This window comes from Orussus abietinus, unplaced genomic scaffold (assembly GCF_000612105.2).
Source record: "Orussus abietinus isolate OABI.00-Male unplaced genomic scaffold, Oabi_2.0 scaffold3, whole genome shotgun sequence".
NCBI lineage: Eukaryota > Metazoa > Arthropoda > Insecta > Hymenoptera > Orussidae > Orussus > Orussus abietinus.
Window position 1 is genome coordinate 924380 of NW_019395984.1, and position 18896 is coordinate 943275.

The window sequence follows — 18896 nt, forward strand, 5'->3', positions numbered from 1 at the left end:
GAACTCCTATCCTAGGGCATGCAGGAGTGGCTCTTCCTCGTGGAGTTCAGCAGGATGAACTCCAAGGACTCCACTACGGTCTACATATACGAAGTCTTGTGGAGCGTCCCTACGGCGGCGTACCCGGAGCCCCAGGTCACTGTCAGCGTCTTCTTCTGCATCGAGACCTCCATCTTCGACTCCCAGCGTGCCCCTGTTAAAGTCAGTCTACATGGTTCATTATAAATAACGTGTAAAATTCATGTTCAGAGAGATTCCCCGAACAGGTGACCTACATCTTCGAGGGCAACCAGTTCGTTCACCGCCTGGGCATGGCCTTCCAGCCGAAGTGGCTCTTCGACATCCTGGACATGAAGACGATGACGTTCAAGTCTCTCCTCTTCTGAGGGAGGTGTATTTTTAGCACTTCCAACCGTGCTCTCCTCTGCGGCTGGCGAATAAAATAAATAAATATGCTCCTGGGGGTAGCCTGGCCCGTGGCCATCTTTTCGCAAATCGAAGACTCGCCGACAAGCGGCGGAAATTTTTATTCCCCTAACACCAGGCATCTCGGAGCCCGGAAGAGATGGAGACCTAGAAGAGGTCCTAGACATATTTCCAGTGGCAATGCTGATCACGCTTTTGCGGATTTACCGGATTTTCGGACCACGGGACGACCCGGCCACCTGTCGACGCACCATGAAGAGCTCCAACAAGCGACCGGGTGCGTGCTTGAGAACGGCAACACGGCCTCGCTTCTTCGTATTGGTGACACTTTTTCTCCGGGCTTTTTTTAAGCCCGACGCGTAAAGTGTCGTAAAAGTAAGAGTGTCGGGTTTCCGACGCTTGGCACTACCCGGCACGTGCCCCTTGATGCGAAACCAGCCCCGGATGACGAAGAGCCGGCCACGGGAACAATGGAGCAGGTGATCGCGGGGACAATTGCGCCCTGGAGCTCCCTAAATAAGTTTTCAATTACCGGGGAATTACGACACCCAACCGCTGGGCGTTAAGGCTCTGGTAAAGCCAGGTCGGCCATGTTGGATTCATGGCGTCAGAGAAGAGGAAATTCCGGGAAATTTCCAACGATGATGGGACATCTCGTCAGAACTTCGAAATTAAATTTGCATCTCGGGGTTAGTGGTCGGTAGATTAGACAGAGTATATCGGAATTAATATTTGGTCTTCGGTTTGAGGAAGTGTAACATACGTGAAAACAAATTTACTGTTGATATCTGGCAATAAGATTTTACCTGGGATTTTAATGGAATGGATGCTCTTCTATGTTTGGCAATAATAATTGATTTGAGCTTTTCATGGGAAGGGAGCAATTTGAGCTGTTTTGTTTAAAACTCTAGAATTTAAAACTCAAGCTGAAACTGATGAGATATAATGTTAGGAAGAATAAACTAACGGCTGACACATCTAAAACAAAAAAATACCTAATTTCTTATCGCGGTCTTCATTGTGGAATATTCGCTTGGTAGAACACTGGGAATTTTCCGGGATTTCCTCGTCACAATCCAACATGGCTGGCCTAACTTTAACGAGGTCATAAGTCGAGTACTTTATTTATAAAAAATGGGGAACGGGGATTTTCTCTCCCACGAAGACGGGAACTTCTAGGCCGGTCGTCGCGAGAGAGATCGTCATATTTAGAGCCCTGATGAACACCCTGAAGAGGCCGCGCGTTGGTCCTCTGGACTCTGATTTCTCCCTTTTTTTCCCTTCTCTCCCGGTTTTTATGCAGGACCCTGTATTTCCAGCATCGGGAAAGGAGAGGCCCCTGGAAGAGGTGGTCTCACTCGAAATACCGAGATGACCTCCTTCGGAGTGGCACATGGTGGTCGAGGATCACGGGAGGTGCCTCCCCCGCGCAGCAGGAGACTTCAACAGCGGACAACCACATGTCGAAGTCGATGCCCTTCGGGTTTATCTTCGATTTCGGTTTCCCACCGCATAGCCGAGATATAAAGAGCCGATAGGGACAACGTCGATATTTCTTAACCATTCCTTATTAATTTCACTTTTACTCTAATGCCATTCTTTCTAACTTCAGTCATAATCTTTGATTTCGACTTCCCACCGCGTAGCCAGGATATGGAAATGAAGGCGCCATTGGAGGCAACGTCGATGTTTATTAACCAATAATTATTAATCCCACTTTTACTATAATACTGGTCTGTTAGTAACGAAATGTTTGCAGTGGGATTTAAAGCACTTAATGGAGAGATATAAGAAATATTGTAAAAGGCGTCCCTCTTAATTCAGGAGGGTAAAATCCAGTGTTATTAATTTTTTTAATAAACCCCCTACAAGCTTACCCATTTCAAAACTGTTCTTAGAAGACATCTCGATCCGAAAAATATGCCAAAATGATGCATTCCAATTTGCATTTTGTTTAACCCGATTGTTTTTAATCCAGTATTATTAAGGCTTGACGGTTGACAAATTCATCTTTCCCTAGATACCAACCTCACGTGACAGCCTGCGTCCTTCTAGTATTTATTCATTCAAATCCCTTGATAACTGCTCAGATAAGATAGATACAAAAAAATAAACGTTTATCAGGAAAGGTCCCAGAGACGGCCCGCGACGTTCTCTTCGAATCTGGGCCAACCTGAAGGATTTTCGGCATCCGTTAACCACCGTCGCCTATTTACACGAGCTTTTTGCCGGGCCTTTAAACATCACATCCGCCTTTCTCCCTTCCTTATCTATTCCACTCTCCTAGGAGCCTCGGGAGGAACCACTGCCAGCTCAAACATCCGCCGTGCATCCCTTGCTCCTCTTCGTCCCGATCTTTAAAATCCTCCGGGACGTTGCCTACCTATTGGTTCAAAGACTCTGAAGACCGGGGACAAATAAACCAACATCGATGCTAACATCCTAACTTCTGGTTTTCCTTTTCTTTTTTCTCTTGCGGGCCAGCAGTTTCGACTACTAAACTCCAGTCCCCCTAACTTCAGCTGATGAATTAATCCTCGGTTACAACGAATTCTGCGTTTACTTTAACACACGGTTAGATAATGAATGATTTAATCGATTATGCTGGAACCTTAAGACTTATCATTCGTTCTTCTCTTATCCCTATGCTTCTTGATGAGAAGCACATAAGTTCGCATGTTAAAAAAGGGGAGTACATTAGATGGTGAAAAACGTCTTTTTTTTCTTGTTGGTTACTATTTAAGTTTCTCTTTCTTTGCTTGTACTTTCATGACCGAAATAACTGGTACCGAGCGCGTTAGGGCGTTTCGTGAAAGTGTAATTAATAATGATTTTCTTTAATTTAGAAGTTTCACTTCCCTTTAGAAGTCTAGTCAGAAGCCGTCATTCGGAAGAAAAGATACTTGCACTCTTAGCAAAAGACAGTCTGCTGATAAAGTTCTGCTTCTACTGCAGGAATACTTGCACTAACGGCAAAATTATCTGCAATTGTATTAACCGTATATGTCACTGTAAGAGAGCGAACTTTATAGGAGGACTGCTTGATAAATCGGAATATAAATTTCTACCACCGGTAAAAAAAAATATTATCACAACTTGATTATTTAAGTGACATACACTTTGCTGTCGTTTGTAAAGGCGATTACAACCATAAATATAACTTGAGTTACCTCAGTGAAATTATACTCTCTTCATTGCAATCACTCCAAAAACTTCCCGCGAGACCCACTTCTTCGTGTTCTTTAAATTAGCATTTCTCAAAGCAAGACAAATTTTCTCCCACCCTGAGAAGAAAATGACATTAAACCTAAGAAATATTTTGTTGAATAGTAGGAAATAAATATTTTGTCTGTTCAAAGAATGATTATTAGGCTCGAACTAAATTGGGTGCAACGTTTCTTTGGAATTATTACAGTTTATTTGGGTCTAATAATTATTCTTTGAATTAACAAAATGTTTCTTGCTATCGGTGAATTCTTTTTCTTCGGGGTATGAATTTGGTGAGGTATGGCAGGGTATGAATCCGTGAATTATCCCGCGCGGATTTCTTCTATCCCAGAAGAACGAGGATGCCGAGTTCCGACATGTCCCAGGATTTAGAAAATTTCCAGGAGTCGAATCCTTCGGCACCCCTGCAGAGGAGGATGCCTGGACCACGGTGGACCGACCATGGGGCTAGACGAAGGGGTCCGCTAATTTTAGATCGGACTGGACGCGGCCCTCTTGGCAGGGGGCAGCTGGTGATTCGAGTCGGCATTGGCCCTACACGTGGTCCGACGCGTGTCCTGCGTCCCCTGGACCATTCCTGGCCGGTCGGCCAGATGCGTTCTCGCGGACGCAAATCGTAACGCGGCGCCGGGTAACCCGAGCCCAGGAAACCGCGGGGGACGCGAAACGGCGAGGATCACCTGCCGATGCGCGTGTCGAGCCCAGTGCCTCGATTCGGCCCGAGAGTACCGAGAGCCGGGCATTGCGCGACCTCTTGGGGCTCGCGGCAGGTGCCCGACCCCGTGGGCTACTTTCCACGGAAAGAACGGCGCGACGCCGAGGAGCTGATAGATATACGTAGAGGGCACCCCCGAGTGAAAATTTCGATACGACTTAATCGACACTACGAGTTTCTTGATACCCTTAATTGTAGGCCTTAAGGTGATACAAAAGTGACCTCGAAGAGATTTGGTTTATGAAACTCTTCTTCGAATTCGGTTTACCGAATCGGTATAGACTTTACAGTGTGAATATAGAAACTTTGAGGGAGGTCCTGAAACTTATGAAATTTAAATCTTTTTTTTGTAAAATTTCTTTATAGGTATTTTTAAAGTTTTGTGTAAGAAATGAAACTTCAAGAGGGTCGGAACCTTCTTTATAGATTCCATATTCACGGGGTAAAGTTCCGAACGATTCGGTACACCCAGTCCAGCGAAAAGGTTCATAAACGAGCCCTCTGTGACGCCAATTTCACGTCGCCTTAAATGGAATTGGAGATGACGTAAAGGGCACTCGAGTCGACATTTTTATTCTACTTGGAGTCTCTCGTGTTGAGTAAGACGTACAGGGTTGAAAGTAGGATTTAAAGAGTGAAATAGGACCAACAGTGGGTTTTATTAGGTTACACAGGTTTAAAGTAGAGTTCAATTTCCACTCGGGATCGCTACTCGGGTAAAGCAGAAGACGCAACGGGTGGCGGCCATCTTGGACTGCTAGTGATTACGCGTTTAAAAGGGAAATAAATACAGTTTGAAGTTTATACACGGCAACTGTCAGTGTTACTTGCAATTTGCAGGTCATTAAGAACAATATGGGACAGTATTTCACGATCTTCATACCTTTTGGCACGAGTTTTATCATACTTTGAAAAAGACGCCGTGTACACGGTTCGACTGCTGCCGTTTACGAATTCAAGATGGCGTATGAATAAGATGGCCGCCAAAGTTCCCTTCTCTTACATCTTGAGATTCGATCCCCTCGTCCGAAATCTCACATCATGCTCCATCCATCTCTTCGTAGATCCATGCATCGATGTCTCCGGGATTCGCGCAGCAACCCGAAGTTCGTCGTCCTAGGACCCGGTGCCGACGCCCTCCCCTCCCTGGATCTCTCCGTATCCTTTCGGCGCGAGCGGGACGCGCACATCTGCGCCGAGCGGATGCAGCCTGCACTTTATGGCCGCCCAATGCAACCGATTCACATTCGAGCACCCGCGTCCCCGGCCCCGCCAAGCGGCACAACGACTTCTATAATTAGACCGCCTTCTTCTGCTTAGACACCTTGGTGCACCTACGCCCGAAGTCGCCTCGAGCCGGTCAGGAGTCGATGCTCACCTAGCTACGCCCTATGCAAATTCTTAAAGTTCCCGTAAATCCTCCAATTGCCGTAACACTCTCGGATATAGTACTCGCAGTTAAATTCCTGAGAATTTAGAAACACTACCTATGTCCAAAGTCGCTTTAGGGTAGGTTAGGATCCGATGCTCATCTGCCTACTCCCTATACAAATTCTTAGGTCTCTTAAATTCTCTTAAATTCTTCAGGGATTTATTAATTACCATTGTATATTGACAATGACAAATGTTGAACTGTCAGTTCGCGAAGGTAAATAAAGGTAAGAAGTTTAAGGTAAAAACGTTTAAGGTAAAAAAAGGGCAGAAGAGAGATAATTTACGTGTAAAATGGTGAAGAGGGCGTATCGTAAGAAAGCTTCGACTCTTTTCCCTCGCAAGGATTTAAAACAAATAGCAATTATTTATTTTTTTTTTTACAGTAAATTAATTTGATACCTCTTGTACTATCTACAGTTGAATGATGCATGCGCAAGTACTAGGATATTAGTTTATGTACCCATGACCGGAGACCATGGCTTTGGTCGCTTCAAAACGTCACGGCATTTTGTAGGATATCAGCTGTTCAGTTATCAGTAGGTATCAGTTATAGATCAGAAGTTTATCCCTGTCTAGTTTACGATTGCCGTCGCATCGACGAACGGGCCGGTGGAGGGATCTCGCTAATGGACCCGCGACGGATGGCACGTCTCTCGGGCTCTCTCTCTCGACGAGACGGGACGAGGGCGCGTGTCGGTCGCGTGCCGCTTCCCGCCCGGGACCCGGTGTCTGTGGACCCTTCGCTCCCTCGGGCTCCGCACCCTCCATGTTTTCTCTCCCTCTGGGCGCCATCCCGCCAGCGATTAATCATTCCCTGGAAAAGGATCTTCGAATATAGTGCCTACGTAAGATCGCCGATTTAATCGTCACTTCTATTCCTACACATTGAAAAAGAAAAAAAAAATTATCACTGCCTCCTATCAGCAAAATATGACGGAGGAAAATCCAGGCAAGAGTACAGGACAGCACGAAAGACTTTGAAAGTATGAACGGTACTCTTGTAGCGAACTAAAATTTAATTAAATTAAAACTCTTACGTTCGATTAATCTTTTCTTTGCGAACCTTTAGTAGGCATCCGTGAACTGATTTTTGCAGACTCTTCAAAGAATTTTTTATTTACAGGGAGTAGTCGATGGACGACCTCGCCGTCCTTTGTCGACCATGAAGAGGACCATGAAGAGGAACCTGAAGGGGGACTCGAAGAAGTCGCCGGCGTCTGGCAGATCCGCGAAATGAATGACCAGGTCGTCGCGACTCGGGGATGAATGGACGCTGAGGGAGAGAAAGAGAGAGAGAGACAGGATGCGAGTGTCGGGGGCCGTTTTTACATCTGTAGGAAACCGCCAGCTGATCGCCGTCGTCTTTGTAACCCCTTTGGTGTACGTGGACGCAGCCCGGGGTACCACCTGCGAAGGCGGCTCGCGTTTGCCGCAGGCTCTCCGACCAGTTTGAAGGAATTCGGTGCTCCCTCGGGACTCGCGAAAAAAGGAGGGAAAAAAAGGACGACCGACCAGTTCTATTCCGCCCGAGGAAGACATTAGGCCGCTTAACGAGCCTCCACCTCTCGCCGAGTCCTGCTCCGACTTCCGGTTAGAATTCGTTCGACGAGTTCCACCAGTTCCTCTGAGCGCGTCGGATGTCACACAGAACGGCGCGTCAAGGATAGACATTAAAAATTGCGACGCGTTTTTCTCATACACTGAGAAATGAATGTCACTGCACCGATGTATTTTGTTCATTCAAAGAATAATTTGTCTCAAATAAATTCATATAAATTGAATGCCACATTTCATCGGAATTATGACAATTAATTTGAGCTTATTTTAGTGAAATAATCACTTTTTGAATTAACAAATGATTACTTTGGTCTTTCTCCAAGAAATATTTCTTTGGTTCAATGAATCTTTTTGTTTCTCACGGTGGTTAAGCGTGGTTTAATTGGTTTTCATGTCCGACGCGTTCACGCTCCGTGCTCTGTATGACACCCAACGCAGTATGTAGGCATAAAGTAAGAATTCGTATTAAATAGGACGTACAAGTTCTAAAATAGGATTTAATGAGTGAAATAGAACTAAAGGAGACCTTACTGCGATTAGAGGGGTTCGCCTAAAATTTCGATCCGGGTAACATCAACACAATTGATATCCTGCTTTAAACTTTAACCCTTTCAGCGTTGTGGACCCATAAATGCGTCCGACGTTTGATCCAATATTGCTTACACGCCCTGATGAATTTCGCCCATACGCCAAAAGGGCTTAGCGCTGAAAGCGCTAAAGGTAACAGAAGGTTTCGTTTCTTCCACCTGTACGCCTAAAGTAGAATTTAAATAATATTATTAGAGTTTTCAAAATCTCAAGCAGGAGATAAAAATGATACAGAACGAAAGTAGAGCTAACTTAGATTTCGCAGGTTCAAAGTTTAGAGCCTCTACTCGAACCTGCAGTTTTTTATCCACCGGAGGACGTGGAGTCAAGTGGCAGGATTTTTTCACGCGATCGCAGGAAGAGAGGAGTGGTCGCCTTGCACAAGTGAGCGAGTCTGGATCCCGGTCTCTTAGGCCGGGAAAAAGTGGAGAAAAAACGGGGAAGGAAGGCCCAGGAGACGGCTGGCTCCGGAAGGAACTGCCTCGTCCACCCCTCTCCGAAGAGAACGGAAGGCAGGATGGCTTTCGGCTCCCCCGAGTTAACCTCTTGCACCCGCAACTAAATTAAGGGTCGTTCCGGCCGAGTTTTTCCGCCTCGTTTTTTCTCTCTTCCTCCGGTCGCCTCTTTAGCGGGGCCAAAGGGGAAACTCCAGAGGGACGAGAGCCCACGTGGAAGCGGGCAGAAGGTTACGGAGCTCCATCGGAGATGGACAGAAATCCCCATTGGCACGCGGCCAGAGCCTCTTCAGCCTCCTCTTCGGCATTCTCTTCAGCCCCCTCTTCGGCATCCTCTTCGGCATGCCCGGTCGACCCGGTACCCAACCACCTCGGGATACTCCTCCAGGGCGGCGATCGCTTCTGAATTGTCACCTAAGGTGAGGTCCTGCGATCGACCTTGCAATACGTTCTTGAAGAGGAGGAAGAGATTCCTCTTCGAGTCGCTCCCCGGTTTTCCGAGGTCCTTCCGAGGTGGTATTCCGATTTGAGGGGGAATAGAAGAGGGTTCACATTTTGGATTTTCTTTCCAGGTCCGCGAAAGCAGCCAAGGCCTCGTTCGACGGGGGAGAGGTCGTCGTCCCGGGCAGAGAGGGGTTCTTCGGGGCAGGAGGAACTCCGAGAGGATGACCGTGGAGGTGACGGGAGGTGGTTCTCGGCGTGCAGAGCGCGACAGCTGCAACTGGCTAAGCACTGAAATAGACTCGCCAACCCCATGCCGAGACCAAACACACGAGGTGCCCCCCGAGCCCCGCTAAAAAGGCCCCGGAGCTTTTAAATAGCGACACCGCGTACTTTTCCCTTTTCCAGAAACCTGAAGGCTGCCGTCGCCGACTCTGGGCAGACAGGAAAGGAAGAAAAAGGGAGGAGGCTGTCTGATTTATAAGACGAGCCACGTGCTTCCGGATGGTCCCGAGGTCGAGGTGGGACGCCGAATGTCGATTATTTCAGGATCCCTAGGGTCGCGAAACCTGGATCCAGAGGTCTTCAGGGTGGGTGTTCTTGGCGAAGGTTGTGTTCGAGGTCGGGAAGCGGGACCCGAATCCAAAGGTCTTCAGGGTGGGTGTTCTTCGCGAATCTCATCTTCAAGATCGAGACGAGAGACCTGAAAAATGTAAGGACGGCATCTGGGCAGAATATGAAAATCCTCCGTAAGGGTAGCCAATTTTCGCGAAAACCCACCCTCGAGGCTGGGGACTTCTTTTCCTAATTTCTTCCCCAGGCTGCGCCGCGACATCTCGGCGGCGCCCTAGAAGAGGTCGACGGAGGCGTCGTCGATGCCGAAGTGGGCGTCGGTGCCCTGCAGAGGAATTCCTGGCCGGTTGGCGAGCTCTCGGTTTGCGTCAGGAGGTGCTCTCACCGCTCTGGGGCTTTATTTTTGGCCGCGACGTCGATAAGGCGCCGGTGGGCGGGGGACACCTGTTTTCCGCGGTCGAACCTGAAGACGCCGCCGAAGAGGACCCTCCCCCGTTTCCGGCACTGCCGGAATAAGACACCCTATCGACGAGCCATCGGATCTCGAGTGGACACCGAGCCCTATCACCATCCTCAAGCTTACGTAATTATCTTGAAGAGGATGTAGACTCTTCGGGGCGATTAAGGTCGGAGTCCCAGTGAGAGTCATTTTAATAATGTCATTTAAAAAATGTCCTATCAGAAATGAAATGTCAAGGGTGTCAGAACCTTCCTTACAGCCTCTATACTCACGTTGCAAAGTTTGAAACGTTTCATACCCTGTCCGAAGAAAAGTTCCGTGAACTCTTCCGCCTTCTTCGTGGACTCCTCAGATGCAACTTTCATATCCCCTTAACCCTATCCGTCCTTTCCGCCGCAGCTCTGATTGGTTTTTCATCTTCGATGAGTGACGCGCCGCGCTTTGTAAGACACTTGGCGCGCTTAGTGGGACCGGCTTAACGAGCCCTCGGCGCTATTCTTCGATCCTGAAGAGCTCGTCCTCGGGGTGGTCCTCGGGGACGACGAGTGAGCGAGGTCACGGCGATCCGTGGGCGGATGCTGAACGATGATCCTCGGATCGCAAGGTGGACAAAGGGAGGGAGGCGCAGACGCCGGGGCGACAATGGTGTCTTTCTCCCGGAGTTGGTGGAAGCAGGTTGGTGCGCTGGGTGGTTCTCCTGGCGCCGTGCCAGTCGGCCGCCGAATTTAGCACCGCGACGCTGACTAACTCGCGTGGCATTCATTCAATCCTCGACCAAAACCCAGCACGGCTTCGAATTCGCGATAGTCGATCCTCCGCTTCGCGATCGAGGAGCTCTTTCTTCATCGGCGAGACCTCCACTTCCGCCTCACCAGGGTAACCCTTTCTCCGTTCCCCTACAAAAACCGAGGCAATAAGTTTCGCCCAAGATTCGCTATTTCTCTAGGATTAAAGTGACGGAAGGCGCCAAGGAACCTTAATCCATGTTTGTAAAAAAAGATCATCTCCGGTCTTCACCCTTTTCGGCGGTGACGCCATCTTGGAAATGTTGACTCTATGAGCACTCTCAGACCACGTGTTGCTCACGGGATCTGCGAGAATTTCACGGTACCTATTTATAACCCTTTTCTCGATATTTTCTACGTGGATTTGTAAGACTCGAGCATTTTTCTACGTTTTTATGAATAGGCACTGATAGCCTTTGGTTTCGATTATAAGCTTTTAAGCGGGGTAAAAATTAAGGATAGGTGGAGTGACGCCATCTTGGTTACGGACTTCCTTGTGGAATGGGGTAAATAAATCCTTCAAAATGCCGGACTTGTGGGGATTGGACATTTCTATTTCTTTTTAACGGTGGGTACGATGTTGGGAGAATGGTGAGTCTGAAATTGTGGCATTAGAAACCAGAAAAAGAACGAACTGTTGAGAAAAATTCTCTCCTAAATTGGCTTTCTTTTCGTGGAAAAGCCAAACCAGTGTTTCCTAAATAAACTTATTTAGATTCTAAAACCACCGTAACTTTTTATTTCAGACTCCCTGTATCCTCCTAAAATCATGAACACCGTGAGGACGTCAAATCTTACATTCTCTGGTTGCACAAGTCGGCCATTTTGAAAGAAGGGCTATTCCCTCAATGAAAATAATTTCCTTCTTTGAAAACCGATTTTTTTTTTATTTCAAACGACTAACAATGCGATCCGGCAACAAGTTCAACCTTAGAACCGCGACAATGTCGGTGATTTCCAGCGATTTTCCACTTGATTTCCGCATGATATCGAGCATTAAAATCCATAATTTCTCGAGTGAATCGTTTCTCCCCTGCAAGGATCTCTTGATAAGGATCGAGACCCTCCTCTGAGAAGATCGCGCTTTCTCTCGCTCGCGAAGAGGGCAGGCGAGTAACGAGGAACGGGCGCGTGCCCTGCGTCACCCGAGACCCCCCAGGCTCCTTTCCATAAAGCGGAGTGAGGCCAGGAGGAACCGGTAAAAATAGAACCCCAAGATCCGTACCCCAAGACTCGTTCACGGGAAATAATTAACGGAGCCACGCGCGCGCCCTCCACTTCCTGGCGATCGTCAGAATTCGCGGCCATCTCTGGATTTCCTTCGCACCGCCACCTCCCGCCGTCGACCAATCTCCAAGGATATCCTGTCCATCTCCCTCTCGAACACGCTTCCTTTTTCTAATAAACATACGTCTTATTTTATGATCACCTTATCAGTTATCTTTGTACCAATTCCCATGTAATTACCCCTGTGAGCGTTAATACTGGAACCGGTGGATTTCTTATTTCTCTGTCGGGACTTCTGAAATTCCCCGTTTAGACGGGGGTGGTTGTCCCGACGTCAGGATTGCAGGAAGAAAATGATTAATATTTATAGATTTTTATATGCAATTGCAATTTATGGTCATCCCTTCTCTTGCAGATATATCATGGGAGGGGTCAAGGGTGGAGCTGGGATCATCTCGTGGGACATCTTGGCAGGTCCAGAGCAGCCACCGGTGTTTATACCACTCGCACCTCCCTGCTCCAATTAGACTGCCAGATTTAAAGCTTTAAGTTATTACTCAACGTATTAAACGTTCCTTGCAAAATGAGTGTATCTATTTTCGCTGCTTTTTAAGCGTCGCAATGTTAATGGCCACCGGGGTAATTAGATTGAAAGGTAGCCCGCGGTAATTTGTGGTCTCACTCGGTCCCTTATAGGTATACCCCGCGATATGAGCTTGTCGAAGACGTCCTGGGAGGGGTCAAGGGTGGACCCGGGGTCATCCCGTGGGACATCTCGGCGGGTCCGGAGCAGCCACCGGGGCTCGTGGCACCCGCGGCTCGCTCGCTCCAATCTGGCTGCCGCACGCGTGGGCCCGCTCCAAGACGCACGCACACACGCTAGCCAAGTGCAAAAGACGCAGGCTTGTGGCCGTGTGGTGCCTAGCAGCTGAAGAAGGGAGTGCCGAAGAGGAGGAAGAGACGGCGGAGGGTCCGAGAGGATGAGGGAGGCTGCGGTCCTATATGTAGCCCCGAATCTTAGCCGGACCAACTATTACGCCCGAATCTTACGAGGCGCACGCACCCCGGTCGCGCGTTGGTCTTCTTCAGGGACTCCCAGCTGAGAAATAAAGTCCTCCCATTAGATTTAACCTGACCTGTGCGACGTCGATGGCGCTCTTCGGGGGAGTCTGAATCGCGAATCCGCGCAAGGGCTTTCTCTTCGAGTTCGAGGACGAAGAGGGGAGAAGTGATAACGAAGACCTCGGCGAAGTGGCGGAGCTCCTGAGCGAATCGCGAAGGGGCTCCTCGAGGAGGTGAGGTTCGGGGGTGGCGAACACAGTGTGGGATGATCGGACCTGGCTGAGACGAAGAGGAGGCGGAGGAAGTTGGACACCATGCCGAGGGCCTTCCTTATCACCCATCGCCGGTACAACGGCACGGAAGAGTTCGAGGAGCCCGGAAGAGGTAACGCGCTCTTCTACTTCTTCTTCTTCCTCTTCTTCGGCGGCGGCGCCGGAAGCAGCCGCTGCATCCCCTCATAAGTTCAAGCTGTTGTGTTGATATTTTAGACAATTCAATTTATGAAGGAAAATTTAACGCTGCTCATCAGTAGTACAGCCTACTTCGACATTGTAGGAAGTTTTAGATCCCTCGGTTGAAAAAGAAAAAAAAGAAGTAATCGATAAACTTTTGAATATTTATAATAAGAAACTTATTGGTTGGTTTAATAGTTTATCGGATTCTCCACGATCGTTGTTGATGAGCGAAATGTTCTACGTTTGAGGTGATGTGAAAAACCCCGAGGAACTTAATAGTTGTCGGTTAAAAGGAATTCTTCTGATCGGTGTACCATCTGAAACAGCGCGCCGCGGTACCGACGATAATATTTACATTGACAGGTGTGACGTATATTAAGAATTGTACGAAATAGTACACTTCATAACGTCGTTTCCGTGGAATGATAATACAGAGATCGAGGTAAAACTCGAGAAATACCCTGAACTCTTGATTCTTGGTACTTTGATCGACTACAGGGCCATCTGTTGCATTCGGTGGGAAGTAAAACTTCACTCGAAAAATACCTACGGCGCCTATGTTACCACTTCAAATTTGCGAATACCCTTTTCTCCCTTTCACGAGCCTCAATGTATAACTATCGATAACCATCAGGTTTTAAATTATTGAGATTGATTTCAGACATTCCTACCGCTTTCTACTGTTACATAGGAACCTTTTAAAAGTGAATAATGTGCAAAATATGTGACCAAGACGCCATGTTGATTCTGGTCTAAGCTGGAAACACTTTTTCTATAAGTGCATCCCTTTAGTGTAAGAAATGGTCTGTTGTGTCGGAGAATTTCATAGAAAAATCGGTCAGCGCATCTTTTGAAAAAGTGCGCTCGCGGCATTTGCTCGACAACCGATATGTGAAAATCACATTTTACATCCCCTCAATGGGGTGAATTTTCGGGAGCAACGGTCGAGGGGGTCGTAACTTTGACTAGTTCTCTTTCGACGGCGGACGTTGGGCAACCGGACGCGTCCGCCATTGAAGGTGGTCATCGCGAGTAGCTTAAGAATAGTAGACGCGAGAGATGCGTCACAGGTCGAACGACGCATGCCGTCGCGACGCCGTCAACCCCTCCCGGCCGTCCCTTCGAGCTCGAGTCGACGTTCGTCCGGAATACTCGCCGTCTATTTCCGTTCTCCCCAAAAACGGAGCAGCCTCGAAGAACGACCGCGGGTGCGTTCTTCTAGGCGGCCGCATCGCCGGAAGAACTGCATTCGATATCTAATCGAGAGCCGTAAGGTGATATGAAAGTGCGATATGTACATAACAAAAAGTGAAAATATTTATAACAACTTTTCTCCAAACTGGGTGCACCGAATTATCGGGTGCACTGAATACGGAGGCTATAAGGAAGGTCCCGACATCCATGAAGTTTCATTAAAAAAAAAATGTTTAAAATGTCCATAAACAAATTTAAAACAAATGTAGAAAAATTGCGTAAAGGGTTGACTCCTCAGATGTCACTTTCACATCACCTTAAGACGCTTAATTTCGTTTTCTTTTTTTTTCCGTAATTTAATAAGCCCTTTCAATTTGGCACTTCAGGCTCCACTAGAAATGACTCTTTTCTTCTTTGTTTACAGACTTCAGCCCCGAAAGAGGGGTGCGAGTTGCCGAGTATGGAGGTGGCCAGCCGACCTCGGACGGAGCCAGCGATTGCGGCAGCGAGACCTCCTCGGAATGCCCTGAAGAGCTCTACAACCTGACGAAGTTGGCCGAGGTGAGCCTGGCAGCTGCAGCAGGTACTCTGATCCACCCTAGAGGAGTCCTCTACGACAGGCCAGAGTCCCCTCGATGCACCCTGCCGGAGAAATGCAGGTCGACTAGGACTTGCTCGAAGCAGCAGCAGTTCCACCTTCAGCAACGCCTGGACCACCCCGAGCACCGACTTCTGCACCGGGATGTGGAGAACGGCGAGAGGTCCCTGAGGGAGAGGACGAGGCTCTTCTTCGAGAGGATAGAGACGGAGAGGCAGACCCTAGAAGGGGTCAAGTCTTCGTCAGGAGACCCTCTTCAGGTTCACCCTGGTCGCTGTTCTCCGGCCGTGGTGCAGCCTCAGTTACCGGGACCGGAAACCGAGTGCCTTCTTCTGGGTGGAGAACATCTTCCTGGAAGGAGCTCTCTTCCTTCCGAGGCCAAGGTTGCCGAGGCAGAGCTACCGCGTGCGATTAATGCCAGGAGGACGACTTCCGACAACCCCAAGTCCGAGGACAACGAGGACCACGAGTGTCCCGATTGTGGGAAGAAGTACTCGACCTCGTCGAACCTTGCCAGGCATCGACAGACACATCGGTCCCTGGGGGACAAGAAGGCCAGGAGGTGTCCTCACTGCGATAAGGTCTACGTCAGCATGCCGGCCTATAGTATGCACGTGAGGACCCATAATCAGGGCTGCAAGTGCCACTACTGTGGCAAGTGCTTCTCCAGACCGTGGCTTCTTCAGGGTCATATACGCACGCACACAGGTTGGTCACGAGTTAAATGACTAATTGTTAATAACTGGGAACTTACTTCAGGCGAAATTTTTATCCTACTTAGAACCTAATTGTGGGCCTTAAGGTGATATTAAAGAGGCGTCAAAGAGGTCTTGTTTGTGAAACTTTTCGCTGAACTGGATGTACCGAATCGTTCTAACGAGATTTATTCTTCCCTAGGGGAGAAGCCGTTTAAATGTACGATCTGCAACAAAGCCTTCGCCGACAAGTCGAACCTGAGGGCGCACATTCAGACGCACTCGAATACGAAACCGCACCTGTGCGGCCGCTGCGGAAAAGCCTTCGCCCTGAAGTCGTACCTCTACAAGCACGAAGAGTCCTCCTGCATGAGGGCGCATCATCGAGCCTCGTCCGAGAAGAGGGAGACCGGGGACCCTCCACCAGTTCCTTCTTCAGCAACTTCGACGCCTCCTGGGGCGCAGACCAGGATCGCGACGCCCAGCGTCACGGCGTCCCCGACCAGCGTCATCGTACCCCGTTTAGGTGCCGGGAGGAACCCACCCCTGCCGACCCCGAAGACTACCTCTTCAGGGTTCTCGGCCATCATCAAGCACGGGAAGACGACCTCGCTGACGTCCTTGGCATCCTCGTCCCCGAAGAGACCTTGCAGAGAGAGGACGCCGGCGGACCTTGAAGCCACCCAGAAGAACGAGGAGGACTCCTACGTTTCCAGGATGGTCATAAGGACTTCCGTCATCTCGCCCAATCCCGAACATCGAAATCGCTTCGGCCAAGGGAACCCCCCCGCGAAGGGGGGCCTCGATTTCGGAGACCCAGCGAGGTCCTTTTCTGGGCCCACTGGGATGACCTTAAATTTGGCCATCGCGTGAAGGCAGTATCCGATGGACCAGATATGAAGTTGTACCTCCTAAAGAGCCGTCGAGTTCCGAGTTCGACTTCCGGCCCCTCTTTGGAGTTCAAGAGGAGATACTCGAGTCGACATTTTCATTCTACTTATAACCTCTAATTGTGATTAAACCTTAAGGCGAGACGAAAGTGGCGTCTGAGAGGTCTCGTTTATAAAACCTTTCTCCGAGCTGGATGTACTGAATCGTTTGAAATTTTATCACTTGAATATAATGACCTTAAAGAAGGTCTCGGTACTCAAAAATTCTTTTTTAATTTGTTTATAAATACTCTTTTAATTTTTTTTCGTTGTAAGAAATGTTATTTCATGAGAGTTAGGACCTTTCTTAGGGCCTCCATATTCGAGTAGTTGAATTTTGAACGATTCAATATACCCAGGTCGGAGAAAAGTTGCAAGGAGTATTGACCACTCAGTATCACTTGCATATCGCCTTAATAAATGGGTTCGGAGATTATATAAATAAGGTAACTTCTATGTCATTGAGATTGAAAAGATTTCAAGAGTAAGATAATGCCAACAGAGGGCTTACTTAGGTTAAAGAGGACCTGAAATTTCGACTCGAGAAAGCAGGAAGAAAATCCTTCGAACGAGGCCAAACAATCCTGAAGGGAAATCTACGAATCGGTCCTTTCGTCCAGGATTGGAGCGATCGTTGTGCGACCACGAAGGACGCTAATGCAGGCATTATTCCAAACATCTTCCTAATAGGGACCATCTAGCAGTTAGCTGTAACCTAATTATTAATGTAAACTCGATCAAAGCCATGGAGAGTCCCTTCGAGTGGATTTTTACGAACATCGGTGTCTGTGAACTAGTCCAGGAGATCCTCGAAGCGCAACCAGGATGATCCATCGATGCTTAGGCTCTTTTTTTTTTTCCTTTTTAAGTAGAACCGGAAGCCTCGTCTTTCGCGCTCTTCCAGGCAGCTGTAAGTTGTTCAATGTAAATAGTGTGTGCGCAAGTAGTAGCAGAGCCTGCAAGGAGATGCGCTCCCTCAAAGTAGGCGCCGCAATAATTAAGGATTAATAAGGAATATTTTGGGCCGCGACTTTGGTAGCGGCCAGAGTGTCAACTAGTCGGACTCGTCCCGTAATTAACTATCTCGTGGGAACCAATCTCTCATACTGCGGTCAAATATCAATTTTTACATTTATTCGGTCGGCTAAAAAAATCCTGCAACATCAATAACACAATTTTTAAGGCATAAAGGACCGTGGGATTTTTTTTGCCTACCTAGTAATTAAAATTAAAATGATTTCTCAGGGCACCGCGAGAGCTTGCCGAGACGTTTACGGGACGGGGGAAAAAATTATTACGATGTCGCGTGTTGTAGATTGTACTTTTTATACGTGTTTAAGGAGAAGGCTGAGAAAAGTTGTACCCTGCGAGGGATTCATTTCCAGATGGATATTAAGATATTAGTCACTGTAAAGGATAGGGAGAGGGTGCGTCTTTCTCTGGTGGTAAAGAGAGCTCCCATGAGCGTCATTTAGACGTGTCTTTGGATTTTGGTGAATCTATGGATGTTGGACCTTATAGACTGATCTGACCATGAAGACAGTAAAAGAGAAAGAAAAAAAAATGGGGTTGTTTCATACTCTTTCTTTCTCTTCGTCCTCGAAACAAGTGCCTAGCACAATATGGCGATCCCCGTAACAGTTTCCATAACAGTAAGAGAGAAAGAGATAAAGGATAGTCCCTTCGTTCGCTCTATTTCCTTTTTTCTGCCTTCACAAAAACATATCCCATGTCCATAGGTGTGCCCTAGTCATGGTTTGACCGACCGGAAGGCTCGGGAACGCGACCCTCGTAGGACCCCGAAGATGTTGCACATTGTAAATAGCATTCCCAATCGTCGATTAGTTTTTTAAGCGATAAACGACGGCGTCTAGAACTAATGGTCCACCTTGAATCACTTAGCATACCATTTACACGCCGGAGTGCCTGCGGACCTTCGCCATTTTTGTACCGAACCGCTCCCCACGAGTCCTGTTAATCGCAACATAAATATACGACCACGTATTAGAAATGCCGCATTTTTCTCTGTAGCCGGATCGCAGCCTCGAATTTCCAACAAAAAAAGAAAAGAAAC

General features: G+C 48.0%; 2 protein-coding genes across 4 annotated transcripts; both read left to right on the forward strand.

The window, feature by feature from the left end:
• LOC105699023 (A-kinase anchor protein 14-like) lies at positions 1 to 386 on the forward strand. Its single transcript, XM_023433891.1, has 2 exons — positions 1 to 195; positions 252 to 386. The coding sequence occupies exons 1-2, from the start codon at positions 19 to 21 to the stop codon at positions 384 to 386; spliced, it is 312 nt and encodes a 103-aa protein (XP_023289659.1). The 5' UTR covers positions 1 to 18.
• Positions 387 to 10690: 10304 nt separating this feature from the next.
• Positions 10691 to 18833, forward strand: LOC105699228 (zinc finger protein 628). 3 transcript variants are annotated; one of them, XM_012424073.1, is made up of 5 exons: positions 10691 to 10753; positions 10824 to 10984; positions 12305 to 13335; positions 15025 to 15906; positions 16096 to 18833. In XM_012424073.1, exons 3-5 carry the CDS (start codon positions 13266 to 13268, stop codon positions 16764 to 16766), a joined length of 1623 nt encoding a protein of 540 aa, XP_012279496.1. In that variant the 5' UTR covers positions 10691 to 10753; positions 10824 to 10984; positions 12305 to 13265; the 3' UTR covers positions 16767 to 18833. The 3 variants fall into 3 exon arrangements, with proteins under 3 accessions (XP_012279496.1, XP_012279497.1, XP_012279495.1); XM_012424074.1 differs by having other exon boundaries at positions 10697 to 10984; positions 12305 to 12528; positions 12586 to 13335; XM_012424072.1 differs by having other exon boundaries at positions 10697 to 10984.
• Positions 18834 to 18896: the final 63 nt, after the last annotated feature.